The sequence below is a fragment of the Martes martes genome (assembly GCF_963455335.1).
Source record: "Martes martes genome assembly, chromosome: 1".
In the NCBI taxonomy this organism is placed as follows: domain Eukaryota; kingdom Metazoa; phylum Chordata; class Mammalia; order Carnivora; family Mustelidae; genus Martes; species Martes martes.
In genome coordinates, this window is record NC_137888.1 from 18,253,922 (window position 1) to 18,274,019 (window position 20,098).

General features: G+C 36.4%; 1 protein-coding gene across 2 annotated transcripts in view; it reads right to left on the reverse strand.

Annotated features, from left to right (window-relative positions):
• Positions 1-20,098, reverse strand: part of GABPA (GA binding protein transcription factor subunit alpha) — a 33,365-nt gene that overhangs the window by 12,032 nt on the left and 1,235 nt on the right. For both annotated transcript variants that reach the window (XM_080823784.1, XM_080823783.1), the window contains exons 2-5: positions 14,118-14,220; positions 11,469-11,613; positions 8,024-8,108; positions 5,533-5,778 (exon numbers count right to left, since the gene is read on the reverse strand). In XM_080823784.1, coding sequence (XP_080679910.1) covers positions 5,533-5,778; positions 8,024-8,108; positions 11,469-11,613; positions 14,118-14,194 — 553 coding nt within the window. In that variant the 5' untranslated portion in view covers positions 14,195-14,220. The remainder of the gene's footprint in view (positions 1-5,532; positions 5,779-8,023; positions 8,109-11,468; positions 11,614-14,117; positions 14,221-20,098) is intronic.

The window sequence follows — 20,098 nt, forward strand, 5'->3', positions numbered from 1 at the left end:
AACTAGAAGGAACGGAATCTAAACCGAGCAGCACAGGAACACGGAAGAAAAAGAGGAGGTCCATATAAGAGTGGATTAAGTGAACAGACAGCAACTGAGAAAGCCAGTGGCAATGTTTTTGTTTTTGTTTTTAAAGTTTTATTTATTTAGGTAACATCTATACCCAACATGGGGCTTAAACTCACAACCTGGGAGATCAGAGTCATGTGCTCTTCTGACTGAGCTAGCCAGGTGCCTCTACTGGATCGATTTTTTAATACTACTTGAAAATAACAGAGGAAAGAATTATAGAAAGCTAGAAAAGCTATCCTGAACTACACTTCCCATTATAAGTTCAAGTAATCTCATTTTACATAAACATGAGCCAAAAAAGTATCATGATCGAAAAAGTTGGGGCAAATGTAATCAGTCTGATTTGTTTTCTTAAATAATATCAGGACTTCTGGTGTAACATAACTAATTGTCTGTGCATATTCTCCCTGTTTATTCTCTAAGACCCTAGTAAAATGACAGTAAAGAAATTTTTTTCTTTTTTTTTGACAGAGATCACAAGTAGGCAGAGATACAGGCAGAGAGAGAGAGAGAGAGAGAGAGAGAGAGAGGAAGAAGCAGGCTTCCCGCTGAGCAGAGAGCCCTATGTGGGGCTCAATCCCAGGACCCTGAGATCATGACCTGAGCCAAAGGCAGAGGCTTTAACCCAATGAGCCACCCAGGCGCCCCGAAAGGAATTTTTAAAAGAAGTAAACTCATAGAACATAAGTGAAAATGCAAACAGTGGGAGACTTTCAACTAATTTTTGAAGACAGTCAGCAGAGTGAAAATCAAGTGAAGTAGAAGCTATGACCTAAAATATCTATCAGTAATAGTAACAAGTAAGTGTTTCCTGACTACAGAATCCCTCTATTGGCTCAGGCGGTGGTCGTTCCAGGTAGCAGGAGAAGTGTAAGTGGAAAATGAGGGGACTGATTTAAAGTGTATGGTGTTGTTAGAACCTCCAGGGCCTCTCCTTTATTCTCAGGAGCCAACCGAAAACCATCCCCACGCACATGTCCATATCCCGACCCCCGCCACTACCCCATCCCCGGAACTTCTGGGACAGACATGAAATGCACACTGATCCCAGTAATAAAAGTCTACAAACTGAAGAGTGAGACCCTCTGCACTTCCCTTTCCATTTCCAGAATGAGTACTCACATATACATCAACCCTAAATCCTCACCTGAACTTTCTACTCCTGTCAGGTATTTGGCCAATTCTCCAGAGAAGTTAAAGATACCCTGGAAAAACCTCTATATACATACTGACACTTGGAAATCTTTATGAAATGACCAATATCCCATTTCACCAGAGTATGGTCAGGAACTCCCTTCCAGAGCTTCAAACTAATTAGCTTTAAAGTTACTCACTTTTAACTATGAACAGATGAGCAGGAACAGATATTTGAGAGACTCAAAACAAAGCATTAAACAAAAATAAACAGAAAACTAGAATCCAGAAGCAGAAATAATGCAATAACAAAATGAAAAAAAAAAAAAAAAAAAGAAAGAAAGAAAAACATGTGACCAGAATGCTAAAAGGAAAAACAAAAATGAAAAGCCCTTGTAAAGTGAAAATAACTATCAGGACAGTTATTTTCATATCAGGATATGAAGACGAGAAATTTGGCAGAAAGTTGTTCATACAGATACAAAAATGACAAACGAAAGAAAAAAGATACAGAGGATCAGCTCAGGAGATTCAGCAAGAGTCTCAGAAAAAAGAAAAGAAAAACACTGAAGGTCATTATCAAAATAATAATGCAGGAAAATTTCCCAGAACTGATGGTTACAATTGTCTAGATCAGCAGCTGTCCAAGAGAAATATAATGCAGGCCACTAGGTAATTTTAAAGTTTTCTCATAGCTATATTAAAAAAATAAACAGGTGAAATTCATTGTAATAATAATTTCATGTAATGTTTCCAAATGTTATTTCAACATGTAATCAACATAAAAATTTTAAAAGATTTTACATTCTTCTCTGTTTGTACAAGTATATGACACTCACAGCACAGCTCAGGTCAGAGCAGGCACATGTGAAGTGCTCACGTGGGACTAGTGGCTACTGCACTAGGCAGTGCTGGGCTACGCAATGTTTCCCCATAATCCATAAATCTACAGCACATGAAATAGATGCACAATGCCACTAAACCAAGTTAAAGACCAGAGATAAAAAGGAGATCAAAACAGCTTCCAGAGAGAAAAATAAAAAGGATATAAAAAAGAACAAGAATCAGAATGCCCCCTAAACGTCTCACACTATAATGAAACAGAACAGGGCCAAATAAATTTTGAGGAAAAACAGTATTTCAACTTAATATTCTATACCCAAGATTTTAATCAGAGAGAGCAGAATAAAGAATAAAGAACAAAGACATTTTCGGATATGTAAAGTCTCCCCCACCAATAAAACAAACAAACAAACACCCTGCCAAACAAAAAACAAAAGCAACTTTTTTTTTTTTAAGATTTTATTCATTCATTTGACAGAGATCATGAGTAGGCAGAGAGGCAGACAGAGAGAGAAGGGAAGCAGGCTCCCCGATGAGCAGAGAGCCCGATGCAGGGCTCGATCCCAGGACCAGAGATCATGACCTGAGCCAAAGGCAGAAATTTAACCCACTGAGCCACCCAGGCGCCCCCAAAAGCAACTTTTATTTCCTAGGTGTCCTTTCTAAGGAAACCTATACCGAGGAATGAGAGAATAATGAGTAAATGGGAGAATAAAACTAAGAAAAAGGAAAATATAAGATCCTGAAAAATGGATCCGGCAATGCAGGCCAAGTCAAGGATGTCCAAGGATGATAGCACTATGGCAGATCTACAAAAGAACCAATCTAGAGATACTTCAGAATTTGGGAAAAATTATAGGCACAAAACAGAGTGATGCAATGGGAGAAAGTCAGTCTTGGTATATACAGAAATCTACAAACTAAAAATTAAGTCAACTTAGGGGCGCCTGGGTGGCTCAGTGGGTTAAGCATCTGCCTTCCGCTCAGGTCATGATCCCAGCGTCCTGGGGTCGAGTTCCGCATCTGCCTCTCTGCTCAGCAGGAAGCCTGCTTTTCCCTTTCTCTCTGCCTGCCTCTCTGCCTACTTGCGATCTCTCTCTCTGTCAAATAAATAAATTTAAAAAAAAATCTTAAAAAAAAATAAAAAAGCTTTATTCTAAAGTAAATGTTACCCCTTGGTAGGTACTCCTGAGTCAGAGTTTATAATCTTGCTCTCTATACAATTCATTATGATATACTACTCTCCATAAAAGATCCTACTACTGAAGGGTTCTTGTTGAAAGTCTAGTAAACTACGTAAAATATTATTTCAAATGTTTTTATGCTCTCTTCTTTCCTTTTCAGCATTTCCTCTCAGAGTGACTGCAAACTCACTAACAATAAGGTCAAGCATGATGTCTATACTAGCTTTTATAAGTCAAAAATAAATAACAGTATCGTCAACCACATATCTGAAGAACGGCTCTATGTGGTCCTTCGAACTGGGCTTACCTTCTTAGGTTCCAATTAAAAGCCCCTCTCCTGGCTTTCCTCATCTATCCTTCTCCTGCTCGTGCCACACTATTTTATCTACAAATACTCAGGTTACTAACAACTCATGAACCTTCAATAATATTTATTTATCACTCCAACACTCTTCCCATTTGCCTACCAAAGGTTAATACTGTTTTCTCCACTTCCATGTCTATTTTTTCCTGTAATTCAGCTTTGTCTAACTCTAGCTACTTTTTTTTCTAAATCTACCAATGAACCTCTGATCACCAAATTTAATAGATACTATTCAGTTGGCATTTTCTTTTTAAAGATTTAATTTATTTGACAGAGAGAAAGAGAGAGTGCAAGAGAAAGAGTGCATGTACAACCAGAGGGAGCAGCAGACAGAGGGAGAGGGAGAAGCAGGCTCCCCACTGAGTAAGGAGCCCAATGTGGGGCTTGATCACAGACCCTGGGATCATGACCTGAGCCCAAGGCAGATGCTTAACCAACTGAGCCACCCAGGTGCCTCTCAGTTGGCATTTTTTTTTCACTTTGTCAGCAATGTAGCCACTCCTGACCATCTAAAAATCTTCCAATTTCAGAGACACTATACACAGCTCTTATTTTCCTTCTATCTCCTCAGCTATTCCATGTCTCCACTCCTTTTCCACAACCTGAAATGCCAACAAGGCCCAGGCTTTAATGTTGTGTTCCTTTCCATTTTCTCTCTCTCCATCAGAGACTGTATATACTTGTACAGCTTCTAGACAAACTCAACACACAGCTAAGTCCCAGGAAACATTTTTATCTCTAGTCCAAATCTTGTGTACCTGAAAATACTTTCTGGCCACCTTCAGCTGTAATATGTACAACACTTTTCCTAGAAAAATCTTTCCAATACCAGACTTCCCCATGTCCCCCACTTAAGCTCTGGAGGGCATGGCCTATCTTTCTTATGTGCCAAAGTCCAGCATTTAACATGATGGCTGGCATATGTAGTTCACTAAATTCGTAATAAAGACCTGGTTAGGTCTCATCAGTATGATCACTGCCCTAGTCACCCAAGCTTGAGAAGCTGTATCAGTACTTGAATCTCTCCTCTCTACCCTCACACAATCCACCAGTCAGTTGCTCAGCCCCATCACTAGTTTCATTAATCTCTTCCCACTTAAATTATCGAGTCTAGGCTAACCTAGACATTATCACCTAGTGACGGGTCAACTACAACATGTTCCTGTTTTCCCTTCATTCAGTTTCTACTGCTCCAACGTATGTCATGCACTGCTGCCACATTCATCTACCATGGTCATGTCCATCAATCAAAAGCAGTTCTATAATGCTAGAGAGTAACTCCATCAAATCTTCTCGCTGCTCACTGCTGCATCTAACTTTTGCACACACATTTCCTGTTTGGACTGTCTTCTCCCAATAGTTTTTCTAAAATAAACCTTTCCCCCAACGTTCCCCAGACCACTGTGATCCCTTTGAGATTCTTTCTCTCTCTCTCTTTTTTAAAAGATTTACTTATTTCAGTGGGAGGGGGCGGAGAGGGAGAGAAGCAGACTCCATGCTCGGGCATGGAGCCTGACTTGGGCCTTGATCCCAGGTACCTGAGACCATGACCTGAGACAAGGTCAAAAGTTAGACACTCAACTGACTGAGGCACCCAGGTGCCCCTGATCTCATTAAGATCCTAATAGCATTTTCCCTTTATATAAGTTACCGACAGCTTAAAAACATGCTACTTTTTATGGTAATTCTCTTTTCATTTATCTTCTCTCCCTCTTCAACTCCACTGTGATACCCTAAAGACAGAATTTTTTTTTTTTAATTTCTTTGTATTCTCAGCACCCAGGACAATATTTATCCAAAGGGGATAAAAAAAGAGATCCAGAAAATCAATTTAAAATTTTACATTTAAAATAGATCAACTTACTCACCCTAGTGTCCTCTATGTCAAGGTTAATTCTTATTGTTCTACTAATATGTAATTAAGTATTTTATTACCATAAGGTATCCCAAGGCGTTCTTGCTCTTTCCTATAACCTTCCAGAGCGGCAGCCCATCTTGTCACTTGTTCTGAGGTTTCATCTGAAATAGTTGTAATGTGTTTTGTGCCATCAAGAGTTATAACTTGAGCTTCCTCAACAAGATGTGCTTCTGCTTCAGCATGGTGGGCATCTGGATCGATAACTACTTCAACTGTTTCCGCAGGTTTAACAATTTCAAGGATGTTTAGCTTAGGTTCAATTCCTAAAGAGAAAAAAAAAAAAAGTAAATCTAAATGAAAACACAAAAGTCACTAAAAAATATAATTTAGCTTAGATTCTATGTTCTCAAATGGTAGAGCAAATGCTCTCTTTTAGACACAAATATAATTATTCACTAGAACTTTGGTAGATTAGGTAACAGTAATGTGTTAATATTAATTTCCTGATTTTGATAATTATAATGTAGTCATATAAAAGAACAACCTTGTTTTTAGAAAACACAGACACTGATGCATTTAGGGATAGAATGAAATCATGTCTGCAACTTATTCTTTTTTTTTTTTTTTTTTTTAAATTTTTTAAGATTTTATTTATTTATTTGACACAGAGAGAGAGATCACAAGTAGGCAGAGAGGCAGGCAGAGAAAGAGGGGGAAGCAGGCTCCCTGCTGAGCAGAGAGCCCGATGTGGGGCTCGATCCCAGGACCCTGGGATCATGACCCGAGCCGAAGGCAGAGGCTTAACCCACTGAGCCACCCAGGCGCCCCTCTGCAACTTATTCTTAAACTGGGCAAAAAAGATAACGTGGGACGGGTGGATGGAGAATAAAGCAAATGTAATAAAAGCTAACATTTAGAGAATCTGGGTAGAGGACATCCTGGAATTCTTTCACTACTCTTGCAACTTTTCTGCAAGTCTAAAAGAATATAAAAACACCACCACCATCATCACACACACAGCTACAGAGAAACATTTATTAGAAAAAAAGTACCAACATGAACTAGAAAATAAAAACCAGACTAGGGAGAGTATAAATGAATAGTAGCTACCCACCTGTAGAACTTTTAAAAGTCCTTCTAAGCAAATTAAAGTTATTTACTGACTGCTTTTCTTTTCAAAAGTCAAAGTACATATTTAAAAATGAACTGGCACTGAGTTTGTTAAATCAAATTCACATTATTAACTTCTGATTTCCATTTTCAATTGAATGAAAAAACCCCTCCAAATTCTTAAAATACTCAAAACAAAATAAATTAGACCTTTATAAAATCATCTCAGATACTTCCGTTACAAGACCGATCTAAAAAACTATCATTATGACTTAACAACTACTGTCTGGTCATTGATTCTGTTACATTCTACATCAAATTTAACCAAAGTGTATTGGAAAGATTAAAATTCAACTTCAATCCTCCCTGAAAACAAACTCTATTAATAAAGTATATTGGTATCACTCATTATACGGTAAAAAGGTAAGTCACTTTTTTCAAATATACATAAGAAAAATAACTGTAACTTAAAAAAATTTTTTTTTCTAAGATTTATTCCCTAATCCGTCACTCAAATTTCATCAAGTCAGCTCTTCCCAAATCCACTTACACTGAGAGGTGACTAGGCTTTTAAAGATAAAACAAAGAATTTCTTTCTTATTGTCAATGACAGTACTGGGGAAATTGTAGATCGGAAGGGATAGCTACCATTTTTATAGTCTGAGAACACTATGATTTGTGAAATACCAGTGTAAGCAATCTAATATGTTCCAACATTAAAATTAGTCTAAAACTTTGGTCAGAACTTCTAACAAGCCACGTTTTAAAAATTTTAGTTTTTAAACTAAAATGGTTTCCTAATTTTCAAACTTTTGTACTTACACAAGATTAGTAAAATACTGTGATGGATATGGGTAACTGAGTTACTCAACATCTTTTGCCAATTCCTCTCTCTATGCTAAACTGTAGGGACAAGATTTCCTGGTGGCGAGGGGTCCAGTTGTGATTCTGGCTCTAGAAACACTGGCATAAGCCTTCTATCTGGAAACAAGAAGGGACAAGTAGGTACATGAAACCCATTTTTGGCTAGTGTGGATCAATGTGATGGCAGAGTGGTTCTAGGTTGACAGTTATAATGGTGGCTTTTGGATCTGGCATTTTCCAGATCATGGCAGGGCAACAGCTTCTTTGGCAATCCAGTTCTGCAGTGCTGAGAAAGTCAACCAAAACCTGATCTTCCAGCTCTCTTACTTTACAATGTAACCTTCCCTGAACAAACTAGTTAGAATTTGTTATACTAAAAAAAAAAGAAAAAAAGAAAAAGAAAAAAGAATACGTTATAACTATCTGCTTCACCCTGACAGATATAATAATGAAACCAAAAGCATGAGTGTCTGGCTATATTACATTAAGTAATTTAGACAACCACCTAAAACACACCAAACTTGTAAAAACTGAGCTCTCTCATATTTTAAAAAACATGAACTAAACTTTTAAATAACCATAAAAGTAGCTTACCTTGGTAAGAAATTACCTGTACACTAAGTTGTACAGTTCCATCTGTTTTTACTCCTTGGTCAAATAAACTTCGTTCCGGATCCAGCTAAACATGGGAAAATGATTAAGATTACTTTGATTTAGTCATCAGGTTTAATACAAATATATGTATCAAACAGGACTTAATTACTGAGGCATACTAATGAAATTATAAGAACACATCTAATTATCCAAGTTGTCAGACCTTGTAATTCTCTGCCAAAATTAAACATATTTTAGCCATTGTGGTAGTAATTAAGGACAACATAAATTGACCAAATTTATTTGACATGGTGGTTTTCTCTAGCTCTGGAGTCTAATTTAGGATTTTAAATAATGTCAAAAGGTGACTATTTATTCTGTTATATTTTAAGCAGAAGATAATGCAATTTATCTGTCATGAATAAGCAAGGGTGCTTAATTAGTGGGGTAACTTATATAAATCTATTAACATATTTTTTGCCATGTCCCCCTTATAATGAATGCCACACACTTAAGATCAAGGTTAACTCTAAATCTCTTGCAATGAAGTTAATAAAGTTAAGGGACTTATGACCTTATTACTTAACCTAGCTTTGATATCTTCAATCAAAATTCTGTTATCTTTTCAGTACTAGTGTTTTTATCCTCCATGTCTCCCTCCATGTGTGAATGCATTTCACACAACAGCAACCTGATGACAAAAAGCAATTCTGACTTTCAGATGCTGTCTGTCACCATTTTAAAGGCAGACCTGTACTGCAATGATCTTGAATAATGTATATTCCTGTGTCTGCATTTCATGCAGCTGGAGGTACAAAGCTCCTGCGACTCCCATTCCCAAGAATTCAGTCAACACTATAGTCATGGTACAAACATGTTTTCTAATATTAAAAATGTCATATAAAACCTAAAATCTTAAGTGACTTTAGATCTAACAACAGGGATACCACAAACTATGTAACCATGCAGAAAGATAGGTCAAATATGGTAGTTTCACTCCTTAGAAGTGTGCCTGATGCTTTGTTACAAACTCCCCTAATTTCAAGATTTCTCCTCTCTGAAGGAGACACAGGTATGATTTACAAGAAGCTACAGCATATGGAACTATGGAAGTAAACTCCCAGGTAGTACTGAATATACCACAACTAGTACACATACTCCTCAAATTAGCACAACGCCACTACTCTCCACTAACTTTCAAGTCAGCACTCGTCTGAAAATAAAAAGGCATTACCACAAGTAGCAAGCATTCTGATTCCAAGTGGATGTGGGTTAACTGATGTGAAGAAGAGAAGTTGTTAATCTCACATTTTTTTTGAGGAGAGGAAGGGAGACAGGGAGAACTGCAAAATGATTTAGCTCCTAGGCTAGCTTGGAATTCTGTGATACAATCAGTTATGCGTATTTCCATTTATTCAACTAATATTTTCTGAGAACTTATGATGTGCTGGGTACTTCACAAGTGATATTTTCATTTTGGGTAGTTCAGGTATGCTAAGAAAGCATGTTAGCACAACAAATGTTATAGGTGAAAGGCAAATAGGAGGTCAAGTCCAGATTTCTCTTTACTTTACATATGAGAAAATCAGGTGAAGTCCAGTGATGCTGAGCTGACTTTCTTAAAAGTCTGCCTCAAATAACTGAAGAAAGAGTTTTGGAGTCACACAGGCCTGGGTTCAAATTCTACAGTACCTCTTTGTAGCTATGCATTGGCAAATTGTTGATCTTTAAATCTCAGTTTCTACATCTGCAGAATGTAATTAAGAATATGCTGATTTCAAAGACTAATGTAAATTTAAAATGAGATAATGCAGCAGTGTTCTGCAAATATTTTTTCATTCAAGGTAAACTGCCCATATAGCTCTAGTTCACCAATCTGTCATGGCTGCCTTAGACACCAATCTACAGAAGTTATTTCTCTCCTTCTGTGTTTTTGGAACATTTGAGTTATTTTCACTTTCTGCACAACCATGTAATGAATAGCTCATATGTACAACTTTGCTCACCTAGGTGAGGATTTCTCTAAGAACAATTTATTGAGGTGAACTACTAGGTATTTCACATTTAACATTAGTAGACACTAAATACCAGATTACCTTTCAAAAAGATTGTGCTAGTTTATTCTCTCCCTGAGAGAAGAAAAACTTTAAATCCTAAAATTACTAATATCAGACCCACATACATTCTCTAATTCTGGAAGAACAATATCCTTGCCCCCCTGCCCATCCCTGCAACATTTACCAGACTTAGTGAAAGGAAAAGATAAAAGTATGGTTGAGTGGAAACGGAAAGGCACAAATTTCATTAAGACATTTCAAGTTATTCTACGCCAAAATCTTATTTTAAAATAATACATATATGATGATTTGAATTTTTAAAAAACTGAGGCAAAATTCCTGTAACGTAGAATAGCTATAACACAAGACAGGTAAAGGAGAGAAGGAGAGAGCAAGACAAACCAAACAATCCAAAAGAAGACACAATACGTATTTGTATAAATTATGATGAAATATATAATATAATATAAACTCTAGTACTTACTCATATGTTCAAGGAAGGTCTAGAAAAACTCTTTGAGCAATTCTATCTAAGCTACTTTTTGTACATGAATATACTATCTTTCTGGAACGAATACTATAAAACATGACTATGAATATGCTGTCAACATATTATTAAAATACTACCGCAGATAAAATCCTATTGCAATAAACTCCAAAAATATATACACTGGTGTTTAAGTTCTTATCCAAAATTCACTGCTGGAGCAAATAAAAATGGAAGGGAAGGTAAAAATCACTTAGTCCAATTTTCTCTTTTTAAAGATGAGGAAATTAATGCACAAAGAAGCTAAAACCTAGTTACAAAGTGTTAGGACACACTTCAAGTTCCAAGGTCAATGTGCTTCTCACTATATGTTTAGGCTCTGATTCACACTTATTTTAACTCATTTCATATTTGTGAAAGTAAAAAGCAAGAATTTGATTCAGTACTCAAGATTTTTTTTTCCTAAGTAGTCTACACACCCAGTGTGGAACCTGATGCAAGGCTTGAACTCGTGTGACCCTGAAATTAAGACCTGAGCTGAGATTAAGAGTTGTACACTTAACCCACTGAGCTATCCAGTTGCTATTAGTACTCAATCTTTTAGATACAATTTTAAATGGAGGGAATTTTGGTGGAAGAACTTTTATTTTAAATGTGTAAATTTTGCAATATTGGCCAATTTAGTTATAAAGACTATAGCTATAGAGATAAAAGGCTAACAAAAAAATATTTCTGGGTACCTGGCTGGCTCAGTAGGTAGAGCATGTGACTCTTGCCCTGGGGGTATAAGTTCAAGTCCCACGTTAGGTGTAGAGATTACTTAAAAATAAAATCTTTAAAAAAAAATTTCTAATGCAGACTTAAATGCTAAAATATAAATCTCAAAAGAAAAAAAAATTACCTGGATATCTTGCAGGCAAATTTCATGAGCATCCAAAGAACACTGCAGTCTTGGTTCTAGCAATTTCTTTAAATTGCCTATTGGCTCATTGATGTCTATAGCTTGGCTTACACATTCAGCTGGGGTGTAGGTTTGTTCCACAATACTAAATATTAAAGGATATAATGGTTAACAATTATTTCTAAAGTCTGGTTTCCAAAACTCATTTCTGCATAGACACTATTCGTAGTGGTAGGCTTATCACCAACTAGCACTGCCAAACTGGATACTAAATTGCAGAGAAACACCAGCATGAAATTTAAAGCAACCTTGCAAATGTATCTCCGAAACGCCAGCATGAAATTCAAAGCAACCTTACAAATGTATCTCCTTAGCGGTATGTGTATGTGTTTGTGTGTATAAACAATTATAAATACTGCATATACCGTATTTATAGGGAAATATAAATATTACATTTTCAACTTATTTTGAAAAATTTTAGTCCCAAAATGGAAAATAAAGAGTCCCGTCAAAATCTGTATGCCATTTCTACTACTCAATTTCCTTTCCCAACATAAATGCACATAATAAGGTATGAAAATATAAATTATATAAAATACTTTCCATTTAATTTAATCTGAGAACTAATGGCTATGATCAGTGCAATTTCACATTAACAAAAAATATACTCCTGCTTTAAAACTCTGAAGCTCTTCTATATTGTTATTTCATACTTTGAATTCTATGAAATCTTAAGTGCCTTGGGGGTAAAATCTTTGGCAAATAATTTTACACACTTTTTTCAAAATCCTTATATGTATTCAAAGAGAAAACAGACATCAAATAATATCTACTAGATTGGTGAGCTTGAAGTCAATGAAGTTTCACAGCATGTTTACTTTTAATATGATTTAATTCGCACTGTAATTGTCAAACACAGCACCACGTATTTAAAAATTTATCTGTGTGCTATGGTTTAGTGCTGTGAAATGTGTAAGCCTGATGATTCAGACCTGTACCCCTGGGGCAAATAATACATTATATGTTAAGAAAAATAATTAAAAAATAAAAATTAAAAAAAATAAAATATTTGTCAAATTCCATTTTCACGTAAATTCCAAGTGTAATGCTATATATTATCATATTCAATAAATGTACACAGCCTAAATTTTTCTAATACTTCAAAAGTTTATAGTAGACCACTCATGATTAAAAACAAAAATTATTTTTAAATGATAGTAAACTATTATTACTATTATTTTTGTTAAGGTAAATTAATCGGGTCTTTTGGCTAAGTATTTCTACCAAATTCTTTAGTGATAGCATAATAGGTTATAATTTTCTTTTTAACAATCATTCTTTAGAAGAAATTCACTTTAAGATAGATTTAGAGGAAAAAAAAAAGGTAGATTTAGAACCTATTTTATTTGAGCTCAACGTTTAAAAAATGTTTAAATATTTTGTCGCCACCATTTAAGCCTTGGGAAACTTCATGCAAAAATCTGAATTTCTCCTGAAAAATTGGATGATCTCACATCACTGGACCTAAATTCCTGCACAACTACTGTGTACTACAGCTTCATAGCAGCAACTGCTCCTTAATGGCTACTCCCTAGGTTAACATAGTATTTATCAATTTCTTACATGAGACATCTGCAAAGATTTTCTGTAAAAGGCCAAATGGTAAACACTTTAGGATATGTGTGCCATTTGTGTGTATACATAAAAATAAATATATCCACCTATGTATGTATAAACACACATGCACACATACATATATGTATCTGATGACTGAGAGGAGAATTTAGCACACTCAAACACATTGAAAAGCTCTATTAAAAATTTAAGGTTCTAAATCTCAGCTCGACTCAACACTCAGCATCCCTGTCAACCTTGGTGATTTTGTCCATTCAACACAGAGTTATTCTAAACCTTCATTTATTCCACAGAAGTCCTCTATTACTCTTTAGTTCCTTTTACTTTCAACATACTATCTCATCTTCTGCTTTACAGAGAAACATAGGGACCATTAGCCATCATCTTCCTCAAACTTCTTGATTCTCAAATCTCTATTTTTACCCAGACTGAGTCCCTGGATTCTGAATCATTACTGCTGCTCTCCCTCTTTAATGGAGTAATCTTCCATTACTATCCCCAAAACTAACACCTTTCACTGCACTACATACTTGGTACTGTGCACATAACTACCCCTATACCTGTATGCCTCCTCAAACACAAGGTGGCCTCTATAAGAGCAGGTCACTGTCTCACTTATTCACATATTCCTCAGAGTTACCAGTTTATAGCAGTTACTTACAGATATTTGTTAAATTATTTCAGGTTGTGAATTAAACTCTTTCTAAAATAAAAGTAACCAGCACGGAGGAAAGGAAAAGAATTAAACAGTGCCCTAGGGGCAGAACTACTGCAATCAACTGCTTCATCATTATCAGCTATATTTATTACTACCTTTACTTTAAAACTGTCTTTCCCTCCCAGATACAAAACAATTAAGTCAAAAGTAAAAAAACCAATATATTATCCCGCAAAATGCTGAGGTCAGTTTAAAACAAAACAAAAAAAAACCTCCCCCAAACTATGGCTTGATTCTTAATTTTAAGTAGCTATACTGATAATTATAAAAAGTGGTAAATGCAGAAAAAAACCAACCTTTCTTCTGTGCACTCTGGTTTCTCTGTCCCATCAATCTCAATTTCTATCAGCTCCTCTGCTTCTCTTTTAGTCATGGTTGGAGTATTTCAAAAGCTCAGTCCTGTAAGAGTTAAAACTTAGGACATTTTGAAATTATCTGCATAAACAGAAATGCTATCCAAAAAGCAGAAATTCAATTTTAAAAAAAGGAGAAGGTAAGCAGAAGAGGAAGTAATCTTCATATATGAAAGAAAATCCACAAACAATATTTTTATTAACCTAACATGACTTTTTCATCATTTCATTGTATTTACTGGGACATTTTTGCCCAAACTCTGAGTCAATATATTAATTCAAGTTACTTCAAAATCAAGCGAAAGGTATGTCAATTCTATTACAGCATCACAATCTTAATAATGGATTCAAATTAAATATTAACATGGTGATGAATTATAGTTGTTCAGCTAAAAGCTGCACTTTAGTAGCAGAATTTACCACAAAGCATTGTAATGATAGAGTGACATATAGTTAATCAGGGCTAGTATTTGTGTTACAAATTACATCTTATAAAGGCCATTACAATATTCTAAAACAGCAAAATAAAGTAACAAATCATTACAGATATACCTATTATTGCCCTGATTACACATCAGAATATTTTTAATTTTTAGATGTGGTTTTATGTATTTTAAACCATTAATTTCAGTTTTTGATTCTCTCATGTAAAATTACCTGCTGCTTTAAACTACCACTGATACAAAATCATCATAATTTAAAAAATGCTAAGTAATGCAAAAAACAGCTATGTAGACTGGTATTTCTTTGTGGCCATTTCTGAGGTATTAATGCTGTTAATTCTAGGTTGCTCTTTCTCAATGTTGGTCAATGAATTTGTCTTTGGACTCCATACATAGTCTCAGTCCAGAGTAGAGCGTTCGAAGTGTCTCTGACTCTTTGAATTCTACTTGGTATTCTATTATTTGCAAAGGAGTCTCGACTTACAAGATTTGACAAAATGAAGACTTCCAATATTCATTCCTGCTAATAATAATCACTATTTACCTAGCCCCAGGCACAAGCATTTAAATGCTTTATAATTTTTAAAACAGAACATTCTTATTTTGAGTCCACCCTCACATGACAACTATCCAGAGGCTAGTGAGGCTCAGCTGCATGTGGTTCCATGTCACACCTCAGGTGCAACAACCGAACTACACATCATTCTAGGTGAGGCCGAACCGTGGTTTCTTCAAAGACAGGCTCTATTTTGCGAACATACGCTAGTTCAAGAACCACCACCTCTAACCTGGAATACTGCCGCAGCCTCTGCTAACAGGTTTTCCTATTTCTGTGCCCTCATCTCCACTACAGTCCATTCTCAGTCAAGACAACAGCCAGTGCAATCGATCCTTTTTAAAACCGAAGTTACAGCATAGTGCTCCTTCGATTTATATCAGTCACGGTGAAATCTAAAGACTTCACAGTGGCCATTAAGGCCCTGTAAGATCTACCCCCACCGCATTACTGCTCTGACTCCCACTCCTACACCAGCCTCCTTCCTAGTCCTTGCACCTTCCTACCCTGCAGGCTTTGCTCCTGCTGATCATCTGCCTGGCACCTACTTCCCTCAGCTGTCCTCTTGGCTGGATCCCTGATCTCTTTGATGTCTGCTCAAATCTCCTTTTCCCAGTGAGGTATACCCTGACCACCCCCATTTAATTCTGTAACCGGCCTCCTCTTTACCCCTTTATTCTTGTCCACAGCACCTGTCCCTCTAACATACTTAATCATTAATTTCTGCATTCGTTATCTTTCTTCCTCCCGTCTACCATCATCAAAGCACAAGACCCAAATTGTCCAAGAGTGACTTTAGGAACTTAAATCGGCTTGTCAAATTAGGGACTTTGCCAGTTTCCTGAAATAAGAGGAGTTCTGCCAGGTCTCAATTTCTCAAGGGACCAAAGTCTCTGGGAGGCACAGTAACCCAAACTTGTGAATATATGAAGTTACATGGCAGAGGGGAATTAGGGTTACTAACAGCCGATCTTAAAATAGAGATTATCCAGGATTATCTAGTTGGACCCACCAAAATCACAAAAGTCCTTAAAAATGGAAGAGGGAATCTGAAGAGATCCAGAGTGATTCAAAGCTAGAAAGACTCAACTGGCTGTGACTGGCTTTGAAGATGGAGAGAAGGAGCCAAAAGCCAAGAACACAGGCAGCCTCTAGAAGCTGAAAAAAAGAAACAAATTCTCTCCTGGAATCTTGAGAAGAAACACAGTTCTATTAATATCTGATTTTAGCCCAGAAAGACCTGTTTCAGGCTTAATTTCCAGAATTGTATATGATTAACTGATGGTATATTTAAGCCACTAAATGTATAGGAATTTGTTATACAGTAGTACTGGAAAACTATCTTCTTTCCCATGTTAGAAGGGCTGTAACTCTCCTTAGGTCCCACCATCTCCAGCAGCTGAAGAGTGGGTTTTCTTACAAGTTAGTCTCTAAATAGCTGGCGCTTAAATCTAGACTGTCCGGTATAAACTGGTCTGATTTTCCCCTACATTATCAAGGCTGCTCTCACAGCTGCTGTATAAAAAGAAAAAACAATAAGGCAATGGGGTTCTCCATGTGGATACACAACATGCACACCCAGCAGACTGCCTAGGCCCCTAGACTTTTGTTTTGGATGATGAAAGGATTAAGGACTTTTCTTGTTGACTCTGGACTAATTAAATCTTCCCTTTCCCCAGTAAAGCCTATCCCTTAACTGATGCCATGTATAAAATTGTGGAATTCACACTGAGCACCATAGCAAAACAACTTATGACCCAGTAGGGACCTACCCTACAGGACAACTTAAGGATATTTGTTTATAGATGTATACAAAGTACCTGGAATGGTACCTTATCCTCAGTCAGAATTCCATTAATATTTAATGAAAAAATAAAAGCTGTAAGTGCTAGTACACATCAGATAAAATTGGCTCCAGAAGCCTTTAAGGCTTAAGCATGAAAGGTAAAATATGAACTAACAGAAGAAAATAGTGGGGATTTTTTTGCAGCTTAAGGATAGAAAAGGATTTCTTTTTTTTTAATTAATTAATTTGTCAAAGAGAGAGAGAGCGTGCACAAGCAGGCAGAGGCAGAAAGAGAAGCAGGCTCCCTGCCAAGCAAGGAGCCTGATGCGGGACTTGATCTCAGGACCCTGGGATTGTGACTGGAGCAGAACGCAGCAGCTTAACCAAATGAGCCACCCAGGCATCCCTAGAAAAGGATTTCTTGAATAAAATTCCAAATATATAAACTCTAAGGACAAAAACTGGTGGATTTCATTACATAAAAATTAAGATTTATGTTCAATAGGCCACAGAGTGAAAAAACATATTTCCAATATTCAAAAGTGACAAGGGACTAATAATTCGAATATTAGAGAACAAATTCCTACAAGTTGATAACAACCTCAAAAAAGTCAGGACAAATTAGAAAAGTAAGGCATAGGAAAAGAAAATTCACATGAAAGAAAAGCAAAACAGCCACTGATATGAAGAAATGCACGAATTCAAATCATCCTGTAAAATGCAATTTAAAACAAAGAACCCTATACTGTGTGTATTGGTGTGTATATGGCAAAAATTAGAAATCTGAATACAGAAGAGTTAGTAGGGAAGTGAGGATGTAAGGTGAGTTTGTAAAAATCCTCTGCCGCTAGTGATGGGGTACAGACAAGTGTACAATTTTGGAAAAAAAATCTAGCAGCACTTGCTCAACTCAAGTATGCCTGTATTTATGATCCAGCAATACTGCCCTTAGATAAGCATTACAGACATTCTCACAGTGGTTGATAACAGGATGTTCAGGACAGCTTTGTTGGTGACAGCTGGAAGCTGAAGCCAGTACCAGTATCCATAGTTTTTAAGAAAGGAGCACATGCTAGGAAACTTTATTAAGTAGAAACAAGAAAATAATTTATACACACACATCATAAAAATTGTTCCCTATAGGAAAAGGGAGAAACAGAACAAGGTTTATAGCAGAAAAACACTTAAAAAGATTACTTATGGGGAATCGGGATGGCTCAGTTGGTTGGGTGGCCAACTATTGGTTTCCACTCAGATCATGATCTCAGGGTCCTCGGATGGAGCCCCACAGCAGGCTGTGGCTCAGTAAAAAGTCTATTTTGTGAATTCTCTCCCTCCCTGTGCCTGACCACTCCCCCTCCACCATCTCTCTCTCTCTCAAATGAACAAATAAATCTTAAGGGAAAAAAAAAAAAAAAAACTTATGTTTTATTTTCAGGGCTTACACTCATCATCCACTCTTACCTCTATTACTTATTTATTTATTTATTATTATTATTTAATTAAGTAGGCTCCATGCCCAACCTGGGGCTTGAACTCATGACCCTCAGGTCAAGAGTCACACTCTCTACCTATTGAGCCAGCCAGGTGCCCCTCCATAGCCAATTTAAAAAAAGAAAAATTAGAAAACAAGTGAAATTTCTGGGAACTATGGAAAAATAGAAAGAGGAAGTAACCAGAAGCTGAGAAATGACCTCATAGACTTCTCAGCAGGTGTAACTGTAGTTGGACTTAATACAAGCACTATAAAAGAGAGCTGTTTAAAAGAAATTTATCCTGTGATCTTCCAAAAAACCTAAAGATTAGTTGCCCACAAGATGCCAAATGAAGCAAAAAATGAGCCTTACACACTTTTGGAAAAAAAAGTCATGCTCACTACTCGTGGTCTCTGAATTGATCTCTTTCTCATTTTAAATCTAGTGGGGAGAAGCAGTGAAAGAGGTTTGGGAAGTTATCCAAATCTTTGGTATCAGTGCTTGAGTGGGTCTTAGCTTTTTTTCTGGAACCAATTTTCCAGAATTCTATGTCAATACTTATGAAAACAGAGACAAGAACATTATGTGGAACCTCTTCACCTAAGAGCTGCTCCTTGATGCCCTGGTTTTTCTTAGATTAAATCTAACCTGGGGTTCAGAACATTTCACAAAAACCATACATATTAAGTAAAAATTCCTAGACAGGCTAGTTTTCTTAAAATACAGTTATGTTTATAACATTCTTTTTTGGAGCCACAAATTTAAGGATTGTATTTCCTCATTGGGATACATTATTAGTTTACAGAATTTAGGACAACTTGGCCCAATGAAGGAAAATAAAGGATTCCTAAATATTAGTATGGGAGTACCTGCAGGATTGACAGCACATTTTCCCAAGCTAACAGATACTTTTAAATATCATAAGAAATTAAAAGGCATTTTTTAAAAATAAAATCAACATTTAAGAAAAAATAAAGCACAAACATCTGTATGTGTAGAGTGAGTGAGAATGAAAGTGTGAAGAAAGGTTAACACTTGGTGACCACCTCCCCCACCTCTGCCCGGGGAGGTTTTCACTGTATAATTTGTTTTCCAGGAATGTAGATTTGAAGTTTTATAAATAAAGGTTGGAGAGAGATTTAACTCAACAGTTTTAATTTAGTATCCAGCCTCCCCATGGCCTCGTAACTCACCTCAACTTAACATCTAGCTCCTTATTTTGATACTTCAACACTATATATCCCTCATGACATGCATATATGCAATCCAGGTAAAACTGCCTTATGTCTAGCTTATGTCAGAATATGTCTTTAAAACAAAACAAACAAACAAACAAAAAAAAAAAACAAGAAAAACCTTGGAAAACCTGGATCAAAACCCTGAGACAGACAGGTTAATCCCCTAAAGTTGCTTCTAAAGAGCTGGCCAATTTCTTCTTGAGCTTAAGATAACACAGTATCTAGGAATTTAATCACTGCCCAGCTCTTTGCTCCCGGGAACCGGGAATCTTTGCTCCTCCCACGCGCCAGACCTGGAATTCCTGCTCGTGGAATTCGTTAGTGGAAAACTATTTATGAAGTGGACACTATTTCTACATCATTACTCATCATCTTGCAGGACAATATTAGGCACTGTTATTAACACTGCTATTAATCTAGTCAAAC